Source organism: Manacus candei, unplaced genomic scaffold, assembly GCF_025592945.1.
Source record: "Manacus candei isolate 608988 ecotype Guabito, Panama unplaced genomic scaffold, ASM2559294v1 h1tg000061l, whole genome shotgun sequence".
Classification (NCBI taxonomy): domain Eukaryota; kingdom Metazoa; phylum Chordata; class Aves; order Passeriformes; family Pipridae; genus Manacus; species Manacus candei.
The window spans coordinates 7,911,331-7,928,492 of record NW_026138109.1 but is presented as its reverse complement, the minus strand read 5'-3'; the positions used below and the strand labels follow the sequence as shown (position 1 = coordinate 7,928,492).

Below are 17,162 nucleotides of genomic sequence, written 5' to 3'. Positions count from 1 at the left end.
AACGCTGCCTGGTTTTCCCACCAAGATCAGAATTATCTCTTGCATCCTTGTCTCCTCTACTCTTCCCATCTCCACTGACTGATGATTGGATCTTGAGTGCTCTTGCCAATGGAACCTGTTGGAGCACCTCCAGAGAACAGTCACAAGCGCAACTGCGTGACACAGCACTGCTCCTAAATATACAAGCTTAGGGAGTTGGGGTTCTTTAGCTTGCAGATGTAAAGTCTCCAGGTAGACCTTACTGCAGCCTTTTAACACTTCAAGGGATCTTAAAGGAATGCCGGGAACAGAATCTGAAACAGCAGCTCTAGTGACAGTGAAAGGACTCTTGGGATGGACTTGGGGCCTGGACTCAGAGGACAAGGGGAAATGTCTTTAAACTGAAAGAAAGTAGGTTTAGATGAGGCATTAGGAAGATGATATTTACTGTGAGGGTCGTTAGGCATTGGTACACATTACCCAGAGAATTTGTGGATATCCCATCCCTGGACATGTTCAAGGTCATATCAGATGAGGCTTTGAGCAACCTGGTCTAGTAGTAGGTGCCCCTTCCCATGGCCAGGGGCTTGGAGCTAGGTTACCTCTACCGTCCCTTCCAGTACAAGCCATTTTACAACTCATGCTTGGGAAGCTTTGTAGGACTGTCTCCTGTGTTAGGGACAGGTGAAGAGTGTGAAGAGGAGGGAGCGGCACAGACATGTGATGAACTGACTGCAGCCCCATTCCCCATTCTGCCACCCTGGGGAAGAAGGTAAAGAAAATCATGACTGCAACTGAGCCCAGGAAAATGTGTGGGGTGGAGGGAACATGATTTTTAGATTGGGTTTTATGATCTACTCATTACCATATTCTGATTTGATTGCTAATGAATTAAACTAATTTCCCCAAGTCTGTTTTATCCCTGATGGTAACCAGCAAGTGATCTTTTCGTCTTTATCTCACCCCACAAGCCTTTCATGACATACTTTTCTCCCTTGACCATTTTAGGAAAGGAGTGAAAGAGCAGCTTGATGGGCACCAGGCATCCAGCCAGTGTTAACACACTACACCATGTCTCTCCTGGCTCTGCAACTTCAAATATTTTGTTATTTTTTGCCCTGAAAATAATTCCATTCATTTCAGTTTGCAGTTCTTCCAAGTAGCATGACTTGCATAGATATTTAAAAGTCTTCATTAATGTGCTCAACTTTATGTTTTGGGTTTTTTTATTCAGGGTCTGCAGCTGGATGGAACTTAGTCTGGGTTATCCTTGTACTCACTGTATCTGACTCTGGTTGCCCCAAACTCTACATGGAAGACCTGGTATACTGATTTGGACCTCACATTATGGCACTTATTCAGTGATACCTCTTTTTTAGATCACCATTTGTTGCTCCACTTGTGCCTCTACAGATACACTGCATCACTTAATCGTATAACTGTTCTCAGCTACATACTACCAAACTTTCTCTCCAAGATCCTTATCCTAGTTTTCTAAAAAGAAAATTCTTCACCATTTTTGCAGCCTAGGCTGAGGCTCTTTTTGAATCTGTCTTTAAGCTCAGCCTGTCTCACATGCCATTTACATTCTGGATCCAGATAAAGAAGAAAACTCTGCAAACACTCCTTTCTGCAGCTCACCTGCACTTGTTGCCATGCAAAGATCTCCACCCATGAGAGCCTTGAAGACCTGTCAGATACACTTACTGTCTCTGCCAGTTTGTGTACCCACTGCTGAATCTTACCTCTTGGTAAAATAAAACATTCATGCTCACGTTTCATCCAGATTTGACAAAATGTTCTAATGTTGCTACAACAATTGGAAATTTCTCCACTCAGAAGCACAGAGCACATTCACTTTTATTTAAAGATTTTGCAGATGGGGCAAATGCATCATACAACAGTTGCTCTATATCCATTTACATTACCTTGTTGTAAATTTAGAAAACAAAATGTTTTTAAAAACTCAGAACACAGAACATAACAAAGAGCTCTTAAATACCATTAAATGAACCCATTTATGTGGCACAAATGATCAACACTGAAGACAACTGGTTTAAAATTAAATAAACCAAGGCATTTACTCACCATTGGTAGCCTGGATTGAAGTATCTGGAGATCATCATAACCATAAATCTGCTTAAAGACAGATAAAAATACAAGATCATTATAACACTTTTCTCTGATGCTGATCAATTTGGGGCTTTGAACACAGTTTGACTTAGGCCCATTCTATTTTAAAGGTGTACAGCTTTATGTTGCATTGTGTTAACGGGGCACTGTAGCATTTTAAGGCTAGTGGAAAACTAAGGTTAAAATTGGCTTGTCACTCTGATGCTGTTTCCTGATGACAGCAGTCCTCTGAGGGGAGCTTGACTGTCCCATCTTCAATACAGTTTTCACAGATGCATCATTCCTCAACCTACAAAAAATCTACAGGGCATTCAGGTTTGGGAGTAAGAGCAACAGCCCTCTTTGCTGTAATCATTACTTCAGAGAGCAGCAAGATTTAAGATTTGATGACTAGACTGCAAAGCAACCTATGGTATCCCCTCACATTCAGTGTGATATAGAAAAATTACCAGAATAAAGTTTTTGATTCAAAAAACGGATGACCAAAAATACCTCGATCCTGGTCAAACACCAAAAAATTATGTGCAATCTTTCAACTTTGCAGATAGGACACATGGCACATTTCAACCATTACTGAGGTAAATCTATTCCAATAATACTAACCTAAATGAGCCTAATTCTATTCAAAGGGACTAAAACCTGGTAACACTGAAAACCATAGCAACACATGTTTAGCTACAAGAGCAGCCAGATCAGGTCTGCACCAACAGCTCTGCAGTTTACTACCAATAGTAATCCTCTACTGAATATATTTCATATATTCTTTAGCACTTAGAACAAGAATTCCAGGTGTGACATGTGCCACCAAAAATGCCTTGGCATAGACAGTAGCAGGTCTGGAGGGCCCACTTGCGCCAAGGGTTAAGCAATTAAGGACAAAAACAATGAAACTGCTTACTGGGTAGGCAGGCAGAAGTCCTCCAGGTCCCACAATATACTGGTTATGCAACAAGGGTGGTACACCTTGGGGCAGGTTTGGGGGAGCTTTGCCTGTAGAATCAAAATACAGACATTTTAACAAGCCTTTAGAAAAGAAAAGGCTTCAGCCTTGAGACAAGATAGCTGCACAGGTTCTGGTGGCTGCACTGTCTTAGCTTGTAAAGAGCAAAACTATGCAGAAGAGTTTTGTGCTCTTTGATGAAAATGCTCAAAATAGCCTGAAGAGTTTAACCATGCATTAAGGAAGGGAAAGCACAGGCTACTTAAGACTGAAAACAGTCCCACCAGAGAAGAGCCTGATTTTGTAATTTAGTTTGTCCAAGAGGATTACAAGAACTACAGAAACTTCTCCTTTCCTCAATCCTCTTCTGAAGGCAAATTTAGACATCATTTGCAATCTGAAAGAGCTAATTCTCTCCTTTCATTTTCTGCTCCATCAACACATTCCCCCTTATCACCAGCAATAGACTGGAAAGCACTAAATGCTGCCAGCATACTTTCTGTGGGTGACTTACTGCAGCTGGGAATAGCAAAGAGAAGATGACTGAAATGGTTTCAGCTGCCTCCATGAAGCAGTGCTAGGAAGCAGAACAGTAAAAGAACAAAGCACTTCAGCCAGTCATCAGACACTTCATTTACAAGCTATGGAAATGAGAAATTCTTCTGTAAGTAAGCTTGATCTTAGTATTAGATCATTCACTTCCCTCCATAGGATTTCCTTTTAGCAGTTCAGGTTTATTAGGTAAGAAAGAGAATTAAGCGTTGCTTCCACATCAATGCAGGAAGCCTCCCAGCCTTCTCTCTCCATGTAACCCCCTTCTGAAGTGCTGTTTGCTCTGGAATACCCAGACACCAGATACTTTCTTCCTTTCTATAGAAGTGGCAGTAGGGATGTGACATATGATAATGAGGACACTGCAGTATATTCTGATACTGCCAAATGAATTCAAGTCACAGAGAAGACTGAAATTAAAGCTCATGTGAACTCACAGCCAAGAGCTGATCACAACTTAGAATACAAAACTGAGTGAATTTTCTAGCCCAAAACTTCCCAAGTCAGAACTGCTTTGGTGCCTATTTATAAAGCTCTTTGGGGATGGAATGTGCTATATAAATGCCACATAACACCCTAACAAATATTTCAAATAGACAAAACCAGGCAATTTTATTTCATAAGCCAGCAAATACAGCACACTGGAAATGCTAGTCAAGAGTGTGGACTTCTTAGTGCAGTTATGGCTGGTGAGATGCTCAACTGACAGCCCTGCTGACTGAAATCCTCTGTCTATCCACGGATCTGTCAATATTGCCAACCTGAAGACACTAGGGGAGCTGCCCGTGTGGTGGCAGCTGGTATAGACACACTGGTAACGCTCAGGCCAAGGCTGTTTGTAGTGTTCATACTGCTTGCCATGCTGACAATCGAGGAGGTGGTGCTAGTGGCTGAGGTTGAAGCAGTTGAAAAGGTTGTTGAGGGCTGGAGCGAAGTTGTGTTCTCAATACTAGTGTGCTAGAAAGGAGACAAAAAGAATGAGGATCACAGAGCAAATAAACCACAGTGGAAGAGGCTGGGGGAAAAAAAGAAAAATAAAAAAAACAACAAACCTTTAAGTAACAGCAGCACATGCAAAAGATAGGCTTTATCTATATTCCAAGCAAGCAACTAAGTTGCATGCTTGTGATTTTTTTTTGTGATTCAAAGAAAATTATTACATAAAAGCCAAATTCCAACTGCTATATCATCACAAAATTATACCACAGTAACTCAAACATAACATATATCATTCCATCACCTGCATTTTGCCAGCTAATCTCTCCATTTTTGAGACATTTCAGATCACCGCTTCTATGTTTGTTTTTTGGGGTTTTTTTAATAAATTTGTTACAAGACATCCTTTTTTCTTTTATTTCATCCCCCTTTGCTGGCATGACAATTTTCTCTGCAGCTGCGTGACTGGCAAATCTCTGTGATAGCTATTCTTGATCTAATACAAATCACAAGTGGTAAAGACTTTCTTTGCCACTAGAGGGCTGGCAGTCTCTTTTCTCTGACATAAGGCTCTTGTTTCAGTTTTCAGGGTACTGGGACACACCAAACTTGAAGAGAGGGTCTCAATTATCAGATAAACTGACTGTATGCCAAACAGCTGTTGAAATACAAACAGGACTTACCACATGTGATGTGCTTGAAGACAACACTGAGGCAGAGGACAGGCTGCTCTGATGATTGGAAAGGGAGCTAGAAAGAAATTGCAAAGAATTAACAAAATTAGTTTTCCTTAGAACTATTTTTAATATATATATATATATGCATGTGTACATACACACATATACATACAAACACAGATTGGCAGCAGGACATCAGTTAAAGACCAAAAATTCTAGGGAAGTGTGTGTATACACATATAGTTGAACAAAAAAATTATCTGTAAGGGTGCATATATAAATACACACAGAGGCATGTATATGTGTGTATATATATATATACATGCACCCTTACAGGCATTTTTCTTTAGTTATTATCCTCTTACCTTTTAATGAAAAAATTCAAGTACAGAGTCACTATTGCTAACAAGAAACACCTAAAACACCATTCATTTGTATTTTTCAATCTACTGTATCTTTAGAAAAACAAGTCGCTTCAGGAATTATGTAGCAATGACTCCAAGACACAAAGTCCAAAATCAAAAGGTTCATCCAAACACAAGTTCTGTTTCCCATTCTTTCCTTGAGCAACTGCTGTTGCCTGACATGGGGGACAGGTTTTAAGTGAGGCAGTGCTTTGGTTTGACTCTACATACAGTATTTAAATTGCATAATATTAACTCAACCAATTGGAACTGCAGAGTATCTGCCCCATAACTCATCCAGAGGTCTTTAAATGTCTCCTTGAAAGGTGACTGAAACTGGTTCTTAAACATTTACACTGACAAAAGTTATACCTTACATTCCACATCAAGAATGTGACTTACTCTATGCCACTCCATGCAGTATGCAATAAACCAAATGAACATTGAACAAAGGCAAACAAAATAAAGACATAAAACACATGTATGGTCTGATGCTCAAAAAAGGGATATCAATGTAGCTGGCATGATTGAAGCAAACCCTTTGAAACACAAAGCTGTGTATATACCACAGAAACTTGGGACAGCAGCTGCTCTGCCATTAGGAGGCAGCCCAGAGCTCATACTTTGCAATAAGAACCAACTTGTTCTCTTCCAAAACTCTCTCCTAATTCTAGTTCACATCAGAGAAGGAGACTCTGGTGCCTGATAGTCCCATACAGAATCACCCTTACACCTGTCCTTTCCCCAAAAGCGAACCCTGTGTTTATCACAACTCCTACTGTACCTGCTTAACTGGGAGAGTGAGCTGCTGGCCAGATCACTGGACTGAGGCAAGCTGGGCAACGCTGCCACGTGCTGCGGTGCTGAAGGCAGGAGCGAGGCTGTGGTGGACACGACACTGGGTAGAGAACCAGCTGAGGGTAGTGAGGGAGAAGGCTCTGTCTTAGGTGCTGGAACTGATGAAGTAGCTGCAACAAGTTAAAAAGAGGCATTCGAAGAAAAATTCCAGCATACCTGACATCCCAGACTGGACTCAGGAACACAGTAGTATTCCCCCTTGGTTTATAAAAACCAGACTGTTAAGAACTGGTAACCATATCAAGCAATTTGGTTTTTAAGAAAATTTAAACAGCAACTGAAGTACCTTTTGTTCCTTTTAAGCTCTTTACTTACAATAGATTTACAATTTTCACTGCTACCCACATAGTAAACTAGTCATCTTCACCTCACCTGTCACTATCTGGATTATTAGCTTTTGCTCACAAGTAATTTCTAAATTCCTTGATTTTGGTTCGGCAAACACAAGTCATTTGTGCCTTTTCAAGGCACTGTACAAATCTAGTTTTAGCTACAGCTCTGTTTCTTCATTCTAGCCCACAGCACCCTTGGTGATCGAGGCACTCAGCCACCAATAAAACTCAGAAAGCAGTTGAGCCCTGCCTTCTGCTGGGCCATGCTTTCATACCACACCAGAGACCATTCCTCAGTGGATCATCGTGACCTTGCAAGGCATGTGAAGACATTTTTAGACTGGTCACCAAAGAAAAGTCAAATACACACTTGGAAGTTACACATCAGTTTGTTTAATTTATTGGTTTGATTTCCTAGCTAAATGACCCAAGTCAGGTTGTTGGGTTGCAATGCAAACAGAAATCAAGAGGTCTTTGCTTTGGCAATAAGTATGACAGAAAATTGAGTTCCAAGTGATAAACATAGTTGCGAAGGCAGCAACTATGTCACCTGATACTTCCCAGCAATATTTACACTAAAAAAGGAGTAGATAACGTCTAAAACTCTCAATAGATTTAAAGCAGTTTAAGTTTTTGAAGTTTAAGTTGATGCCCTCAATTCAAGGGATGGAATCACCATCTTAAGACCCCTTACAAGATGCCTGAACACAATGTGCAAGACAAAGAAAACCAGGAGACGAGTAGGATGTCAGAGTTATAACACGTCACTCAGGCTCTGAACTAAGGGTTTAGGAAACAGGAGATCTGGATATTTAGGGAGAACAACAGTTGAGAGATGAACAACAAAGAACATTATAGCAACATACAGAAGGGAAAAGTTCAGTACTTTCAATAGTTAAGAGAGAAATTCAATATCACTTGGAGGCATGAAACAGACTTAATGAAAGAAGACTGATTCCAATTTATATGCTTGAAATACAGAAAAATGTAGAAAGGTACTCAAAAGAGAACTTGCACAGGAAAAGAGACTAATAAAGCCATTACAGAACAGTTTCAAAAATATTAGGAATTCCCAGATCTTTCTTTTCTGTAGCAAAAAGACAAGTCCTGTAGTGAATTTCATAAATTGTTTATTAATTCTGTACAGGAAAGTAAGAAAGTTTTCCACTTGAAAAGTTGTCTTTATATATGTCAGTCTTTTACATGGTGACTCTTTGAACTTGGCACTAACAAAACACCATCCCACTAATGATGCACCTGAAGAGGTGTTTAAGAGGAGGTTGGACCTAAAATTGAAGTGCTGGAATTCCAAAAGATGCTAATGCACACTGCTGTCCTTGAAAACTTCCACAGAGTAGCACATAAAGGTCAGAAGAGTGAACACTATACCTAAATTATTTTAACTCCAGCAAGAGAGCTGTAAGGGTGCTACAGGTCACTACTACATTAGAAACAGGCCAAGATGGAGAAACAGTAACACCCGTACCAGAGTCAGTACTGAGGTACTGTTTCAAGGCATCCAGGTACCAGCAGAGGGAATGTGTCCTTCACCCTTATCCCCCATGGGCTTCTAACAGGGCACGGGTGGCACCATACCCAGTGAGAGGTGCACTCAAAGAATGTGACTTTGTTTCATTACAGCTAAATACTAGTCACAGCTTCCCAACTGAGAACTGGGAGAACTGCTAAGAAATTTTATATTAATTTTTAATTTCGTATTTTTATTTTAAATTAAATAATTTCTGGCAGCCAAATTCAAAAGAAAAAAGCAGCAGCAACGCAGCTTCTCTAATTCTGAGGCTGGTTAGGTTTGTAGATTTAATAGAGCTGCTTTCACACTTCAATTTTAGTCAAGAAGCAAGCAGTATATCCTGTGCAAGCACAAAACAAACTCAAATAGGTCAACCATAAATTAGTCATGGAGAACAATATAAAACCTTAAGCCTGATGTCACTGCTACACCTGTGTACCCAGCAAGTAGTAATGAAAGATCAGAAAGTACTGTGCACAACCAAGCTTTGTAAACTTACTGTCAAGAGTTGCCTGTGTTCTAACACCGCTGTGCCCGTTCTGTAAGCAAAGGAGAAACGAATGAATAAATCATCTTAGAGGTACATTCCATTTTCAGACTGAATCACACATCCAACATGCTTCATGCAAAATTCTATATTCATTCTAAATTGAACGACAAGGCAGAAAATTAAATTTTTATTGCCTTTAACAAAACCACATAATAAAGTTGTCTCAAGTGCAAGGTGTCCTCAACACACAGAATCCCATCCACTGCCCATAATGCACCCATCAGCAGCAGACCTTCCCATGTACTGTATATGACATAAACTTCAGGTTCACACCAATATGAAAGAAAGAATTGCATTAACATATAGGAAATGGTTGTGCTTTTGATCTAATGCAACTCACAATTTTAACTATCCAAGTTACACAGAGACGCCAATTTTTTTCCATTGAAAGATAAGACTTGAGAAGCACCAGTTGTGTTTTGGGTAACGCTGGAGTACAGAAGTGGATAGTCTATGCTTGATCCTCACCAGTACATACGAGCTAGTGCAGAAGACAAGTGTGACTGAGCCAACACATAACAAAGGCCAGAAGTAAATAAACTTACAAACTCTCACAAGTTGCTTAAACATTTAATAAATTAAGTCCTCTTAAAACAAACCTACGTTCCATATACATAGAGAGTAGATGTTTTTGAATCTCCCAAGAGAGATTCTCTCTGTCCTGTATTAGACCTCTCCTTATGCTTATTAAAATAACACATGTAATTAAATCCCACTGGTGTTCAAATCCAACAGAAAAGTAATGCTGGAGGGGCCAAAAAAAGTTTGGGATCCATTTGCTAGGTGCCATATAAAGTTAATAAATAATACACCTTTGGATAGAAATAGTCAAGTTATGGCAAAATACCATGACTAATATTTACGTAGAAATAGTTCTGCCTTTAAAAGCTAAGCTTTAGGGAAGGAAACTCAAATAGAATCTTATGTGTTAATAAAAAAAAAAAAAAAAAGGTCGAAAGAAAATTTAAGATGCCAAAAGCCACAAAATCCGAGGGTCTTATATCCCAAACACAGTATTGCCAAAACCAACTACACACTAGGAGAAGCAAAAACAAGTAAGTGGTTGGGCTCGGGAAACCAAAAATACCACTTGGCTTGGTTAAGACATTAACACACCAGTGTAATGCAAGCCTAACACAGGTAAGAACATTTCCCCTTTTTCAAGACATTATTTCTGAACTGGACTCACCGTAACTGCCACAGGAGTTGGTTCTGACGGAGCCATGGAGCTTTGGTACGCTATCCTACCATGCACAGAAGTCTGGTCATAGGAGGAAGTTGTTACTGGGCTAGTGCTCTGGGATGAGCAGGTCAGACTGGAAGAGCTGATGGCAGAGGTTGTGTAGGTGGACTCCTGTACTGTATTGGATATTGGCAAAGAGGTATTCAAAGGATCACTGGAAAAAGTAAAAATTATTTATCATCTTGGTAAGTATCTCAAATACCCTCGTGAAAGTATCAGCTCCTACACAGTTATCCAGAACTACCTTAGACATGCAGACAAATCTACATTATTTATACTAGACAATGTAATACTTTTTTTAGAATCGTGTAATATGCTTTGGTCCCTGCTAATCACTGCTTCAAAACATCAGCTACACTAAGCACCTCCTCATTCCAGCCCAACCAAAACAAGAGTTTACACATAAGCACTTTTGGTCATGTTATTTCCACTTTCTCAAAAGATAAATTAATATTCATAATCTCTCTTTTTTAAACAAGCAGAGAGATGAAGTCTGGTATATAATGAGAAACACACAGTCTCTTTACATTAGAATTCTAATGTTGCAGATAGAATTATGCAAAGAGAAAAAAAATACTTAAAAATACGCAGGAATGTTCTAGTTTCCAAATAGTTTAAATCATGTATAAAACTAGAAATTAATGTGAAATTTTATTTTTATTAATATTTCTGAACTAACTTCAGGAAGCTTTTAACTGATGCCAATTTTTGAATAAGGATGAAAAAATGAGTTACTGGCACGTTGGTACACATCATTGGCTATTTTAGCATTTCAATAAGAGCTGTGGCATACTGACAGACTGGCTTCTTTTCTGATCCCATAGGAGCATCAGATCTGTAATCTGATGCCAATCTACTGATACACCTATATGGTACAAAGGTCAATTCTCCTGGATCAAACAGAGAAAAATGTGGGTTGTGAGGAACAAACCCTCAAACAAATCTGAAAATCAGAGCAACTAAACGTGAGAAAGCATTTCTATAAAGGGTAGCTTATTATAAGGTTATTTATATTCATGTCATCTCCATCTTCACATCCACCCAATCCAGGGAGATTTTGATTATCACTAGAGAAGAAATTTCTCATTTTAAGATGCAATCCACAGAAAACACTTAGCATTACAATTCATCGCACTTTCCCCTCCCATTACATTGTAACCATGTCTTGATGTTTTTGGCACAAACTTGACCCCCTCGAGAAGACAAATGCAGGAGGGGAACTCACACATACTTCACAGATTTTGAGTATAAGCTATTGTTGGTCGCCTGGCTGGTATTCTCACTGCTTGAAGTTGATCCAAACTCTGGGAGTGTAGGCTCTGATCCAAACTCAAGAGCTCCAAACTGAACATTTAACCCTGTCACATCTGCTGATCCAGGCATCTCCACTGCAGAGGCAGGAATCTTAAAGGAAGAAGAAAAATCATGATACCTTTGCATGCACTGTCTCATTTAATAATATCAGCAACTGACACCCTCTCCTCTCTTTAGCTACAGTCTTTTCAGTTACTGCCTCAGCCTATGCTGCTAACTAAAACTGTGACAATAGTTTATACTACATAAAGTAACTACATCTCTGCAACCTGGAATTAATTCATTGATTCTGCCCTCATCTGGAGCTGAAAGAGTAAACCATACTATTCTATAGTACATAAGTATCATCTGTGTACATCCCTCCCCTCAGACAATATTCATATTGTGGCTATTAAGTCAATCTAAAAATCACTCAGTCATTTTCCACACAGAGCAAAACAGATGTGTGCTTGGAAAAGACATCACCACTCTATTTTGGATGTAATGACTTAGGATTTCCTGCTTTATAAACATATAATATACCAAGGTCTTTGCTCTCCTTTTCCCCAGCAATTTATATACAATATATACTGAACAGAATCATAGTATCATTTACGTTGGAAAAGACAATCATTAAGATCGAGTCCAACTACTAAACCCAGCACTGCCAAGTCCTAAACCATGTCCCTAAGCAGGACACCTTCACATCTTTTAAACACTTCCAGGGATGGTGACTCCACCACTTCCCTGTAGAGCCTATGCCAGTACTTGACAATCCTCTCAGTGATGACATTTTTCCTAATATCCAATCTAAACCTCCCCTGTGGCAACTTGAGGACAATTCTTCTTGTCCTATCACTTACTACTTGGGAGAAGAGACCAACTCCCACCTGGCTACAACCTCCTTTCAGGCAATTGTAGAGAGCTATAAGGTTCCCCCCTGAGCCTCCTTTTCTCCAGGATAAACACCTCCAGCTTCACCAGCTGCTCCTTGTAGGATTTGTGCTCAAGACTCTTCCCCAGCTCCATTGCCCTCCCTCTGGACTCACTGCAGCACCTCAACATCTTTCTTGTCATGAGGGGCCCAGAACTGAAAACAGCACTCAAGGTGTGGCCTCACCAGTGCCCAGTACACGTGACAGTCACTGCCCTGGTCCTGCTGCCCACACTTGTATTGCTAATACAAATTCTTCTGTGTTTTTATATTTACTAAGCACAAGTCACCATCCAATTACCCACCTTGGATGCTGGAGTTATCCTCCGTTTTGGTGGTTTTATCTGTTTTTGCTGGGTTTGATGGGCAGTCACTGCCTGGTTATCCATAGATATAGTGGGAAGCTGCAATATTTTGCTAACAGCTGTAGAGGTGTCTACTGGTGATGGCTCTCGGAGTTTTACCTGGGAGGAGGAGGACTCCAGCCCAGGAGGAGGAACAGGAACCACCTGTATTTGTTGTTGCTGTCGCTGGGTCAGCTGGCTCAGAACTGGGGATGGTTCAGGCTGGGATTTAAAGTCTGGTCAGTGTTGGGAAAAAGAAATATCAAAATTAAAGCACCGAACTCTGCTCTTCACTGTTCTACTCTTTATGGAAGAATCTGGGTGACCTGACATGCTCAACGGTTACGATTTTATAGCATGTGCAAGTCTCTTTCAGAGATCACACAAGTTTCACATTGAACATTACCACTGTAACTATAACAACAATACTTGATATCCTCTACTCTAAATATAAACAACTGTGGGCAAGTATTATTTAGCTTTCCCCCAAAAATATGAAAACAAACCTATCTACACAATCCTCAAAAACTGTTATGGATTATTTTAATCAAACACTGCAAGTTTCACTGTAATTAACTGTGCTGATAAAATTGATTACTTCCAAGAGGTAAAAAGTTGCGATTTAGAACTATTGTGAGTTAGGATTCCCTGTCCTTACAAAGGAGGAGATTTTCAAAACAAATAGAAAGTCATCTACCATCCCATAATGGCTGAGAGTCAGAGGTGCTGGACATTGACAAGTTTTTCCCAAGTCTTCCCATTTCATATTTTTCAGATGCTGAAAGCCATGAAGTGGCCCAGAGCACTGGTCAACAACCATAACAGATCTATAGCATTTGCAGTATGCAGGTTTTTGTTTTTTTTGGTTGGCACAGTCCTTTAGAAAGCAACTTAAAATGTACATAAACTTTTTTTTTCCAGAATTTCTGCCTGTCAAAGATAGTAATTGCTACAAAGTTGGCTGGTTATCTATACATAAACATGTACACATACACATGAGAGATAGAAGAGCTACCTTCTCACAGTGAGAATACTGCTAGGAACAACACTGCAAAACCCAAGTTTCCATCATTTTCACTGTTTGTACAATTTTATTAAATTACATGAAAAATTCATACAATTATGAATAGACAAAACAAGTAACCTGAATCATTCTCAGCACGCTAGGGAAAAAAGTACTGAGATGTGCATTATGAAGAGATTATACAGTACTCATTCAAAATTCATGTAACGGTTAGAAGAGAAAATTTGGGGGGAAAAGAAATGGCAAAAACACGATACAACTTTACGCTCAGCTAGAAGCAGCAGAGGTACAATGAAAATAAGTCTTTTCCAGTCTTTGTTGAAAACTAGTCACAACAAAGTTCCATTTAAATATTCAAGCACACTAAATCAAAGATGTCATTACATGGAAGGCTCAATAACTTCAAAGATGTAATGACATTTATGGATAGGCTTAAGCCTATCAATACTTAGTTTGTGATATACTGGTGGTGTCTATTACCAGCAACTAAGTGTAACTCTTACAATGTTGTAAGTAATTGTATTAGTTAGATTACATTTTTTAGAAGAAGTCTTTTGTTAAAGCCATTTTGAACTGTCACTGTCATTAAGACATGTTTCCAGGCTAATAGAGAAAGAGGAAAAAAGCTATGCCAAGGCACTTACCTAACTGACTGAGGACTGAGGACTGAGTAATAGGTGGTTTTAGATCCCAGGATGATGCTGCAGCTGTGCTAGTGGTGGCAGAATTACTGTTGTTTTGTTGAGAGGTAAACTGACCCAATCCTGGAGATTTCAACTGGTCCAAGATTTGGGAACCAGTAGAGTTTGCCAGTTTAGAGGATCTGAGTTCTCCAAAGCCAGAACAAAGAACTGCAGACTACCAGAAGACAAAAAAGAAGAGGGGAAGAAGTGAATTTTTTAATTACTAATTGGAACATAATCACAGGGTCAATTGCTGCTATTTGGCAGCAACTAAAATCTCTTTACACCTAGATTACTACCAAATGACCAGTAAAAACTTCCACCACTGTAACTGCAATAATACTAATTTACTTGAACCCACACATCTTAAAAATAGCATATATTTACTAATAGTTGAACCGATTTTCAGACAATAAATACCCAACTTCACACCTCACAACTGACTCAGAAATAGGCATGCTTCCATAAAAAGCAGTCAAATATGTGCTTGGAAACAACCCACCAGTTTTCTGGCTTTCAGCTCTTCACTATAAACAAATTATTTTATCCTACATCAGCAAGCAACAAACACATCTGCTCTCTAATCAAAAATTAATACAATTACTTCATGTAAATATAGAAAAAACTACTTAGCAAAATGAAAAAATAATATTTGGGGGGGGTGGTGAATGGAAGGAATGGAATTCTTCCTTTGCAACCTGAATTTTACAAATACCTGAACACCTCATGAAATGACCAGCACTAGAAAAGTTGTTTAACCTGAAATATTTACTTATGAACAATACTTAGAAAGCATAAGATCATTTTACCAGACTTTGAGGAGAATAAGAGTTTACAGCACTGGAGCTGCCAGTTCCTGATGCCATCTGTGTGCTGTGCTGAGAATTTGTGAATACTAAGGCTTGGCCAAAGGTCTGAGGCTGAGGAGCTTCAAATGAGTTGCCTTCTGTCTCTTGGGTAGATGTCACTGGCTTTTGAAGCAGTGTCACCAAATCAATGCTGTAAAACAAAGTGAAATTTGGCTGTAATGAACATGATCATTAAACTGCACTGACAATACTAAAGCTGCCATCCCAGCAACAGAATTATTAATAACAGTCTTTTCCAGTGTTGCTTATCCGCCATACAAAAATGACAGAAGATACTTTTTTGACAGCAAGAAACAAACACAAAAACCCCACCCCTATCTGAGTGGATGAACTAAAATATTTTCTAACATTATTTGAGGGACATCCACTGGAAGAATGGAGCAATGAACATGTGAGCATATCACCCCTAAGAAAGACAGGAATATGAACTATAGAACACCTGATATCATGCACCTTGCAAATCACATCCCTATTATATGGAAAATTCTGCTGTACTACAACAGTACCAGGATGTTTGGGACCATTAGGTTATTTAGTTTTCAGATCTCATGCTATGCCACTGCTAAAGTCTTCATCACTCAACATTAACCTGCTCTCCAGGAACCAGAGGCTAATGTAGGCAACTGATTCCACATCACCACAAGACAGGCATTTGAAAACAAAGGCAAGCAAAGGAAGGCAGCAATTGATTTATTTTTGGTTCTTGATCTTAACTTTCTACCATCAGTAAAGGTCTATAATTGTGATGTTTACAAGGAAATTCACCTTTATGCCAATGCAAACTTTCATGTTAATACATTTTTTCAGCACCATGTTCTGAACACTTTCTGCATCTAGAGGGGCAGGCCTTTCATTTTCTGGACACCAAAGCCAGAGCTTCCTTTTCAACAACAGAAAACTTTTTTTTCCAGCTACATTTGTTCCTATCTGTAAGCAGGTCTCATGCAGAAGAAGTATTATGGTCATAAATTTGGCAAGTTTGTCTCCACTTCCATAGTAAAAAATAGTTAAACTCAGGAACTCATAAAACCAACAGTTTGCAAGCAAGGCTTTCGCAATTTTGAGATGACTTTGACCAATCTCTAACCAAGGTTTAATTCAGTGTTTTATGTGTGCAAGTTAACATTGTTTAATCAAGCAGAAGGTTTTTAAAGCATAGGGAAAACATGGAATAAGAGCTTACCTTTGCCCAGGAGTCACGTGATTCTCAGCTGGGACAGAGGAAGCAGTGAAGACTTTCGTTTCAGAAAGCTGAAAAAGAGAGAGGGGCAGAGAAGGAGGAGAGGTGTTTTAATCACACATGCTCACACTTTCCGATTGCATGCAGCATCTGCAGAAATCCCATCCTGGTCATGCACTTTCTAGATAAAAATAAATTCAAACTACCATTACAAACAGCTGTGCTGCAGCTCTGCTTAAAAAGGCAAATACACGTAGTCAAACTTCAGCAGAGTCTCCTCCACAGAATCAAGTACCAACTTAATTAAAGTGTTAGGAAATTTGATCTACTGAAAACACACACAACAGTATACCGATGTCACAACATCAGTTCGGGAAACAGTTTAACTGAAAAACACACCGTTACACAGTAATTAACATGACAGATGGTCTATCATCAGAGCGCAGGCACAACCTAGGACTCAACAGAGCAGCTCTGACAGATCTTGTTGCAGAAGGATAAGGCACTGCACTGCTCCCACTCATTTCACATATCCCTGTGTCTTACATTTCAGCTCCCAGCAGCAGCAGAGGCAGGTGTGCACTCAGGTAAGTACAGTGAACCAGCATTCATGGTTCCTTCTTGGCAGCTCTGCTTTGTGTGGCAATAACATCTCTAACTGATTGCCCTGAGAGTGTAACTTTGAAAACAGTAATAAAAC

The 17,162-nt window shown here is 39.5% G+C and overlaps 1 protein-coding gene across 6 annotated transcripts in view; it reads right to left on the bottom strand.

Annotated features, from left to right (window-relative positions):
- Positions 1–1,946: 1,946 nt before the first annotated feature.
- UBAP2 (ubiquitin associated protein 2) overlaps positions 1,947–17,162 on the bottom strand; it is a 75,278-nt gene continuing 60,062 nt past the window's right edge. Inside the window, exons 8-19 of one of the 6 annotated variants that reach the window (XM_051804483.1) lie at positions 16,466–16,533; positions 15,223–15,412; positions 14,375–14,588; positions 12,668–12,942; positions 11,361–11,539; positions 10,082–10,289; positions 8,842–8,881; positions 6,406–6,589; positions 5,224–5,290; positions 4,366–4,561; positions 3,011–3,102; positions 1,947–2,118 (exon numbers count right to left, since the gene is read on the bottom strand). In XM_051804483.1, the coding sequence (XP_051660443.1) occupies positions 1,984–2,118; positions 3,011–3,102; positions 4,366–4,561; positions 5,224–5,290; positions 6,406–6,589; positions 8,842–8,881; positions 10,082–10,289; positions 11,361–11,539; positions 12,668–12,942; positions 14,375–14,588; positions 15,223–15,412; positions 16,466–16,533 (1,848 nt within the window). In that variant the 3' untranslated portion in view covers positions 1,947–1,983. The remainder of the gene's footprint in view (positions 2,119–3,010; positions 3,103–4,365; positions 4,562–5,223; positions 5,291–6,405; positions 6,590–8,841; positions 8,882–10,081; positions 10,290–11,360; positions 11,540–12,667; positions 12,943–14,374; positions 14,589–15,222; positions 15,413–16,465; positions 16,534–17,162) is intronic. The other 5 variants (XM_051804480.1, XM_051804479.1, XM_051804478.1 and 2 more) reach the window with 5 other exon arrangements.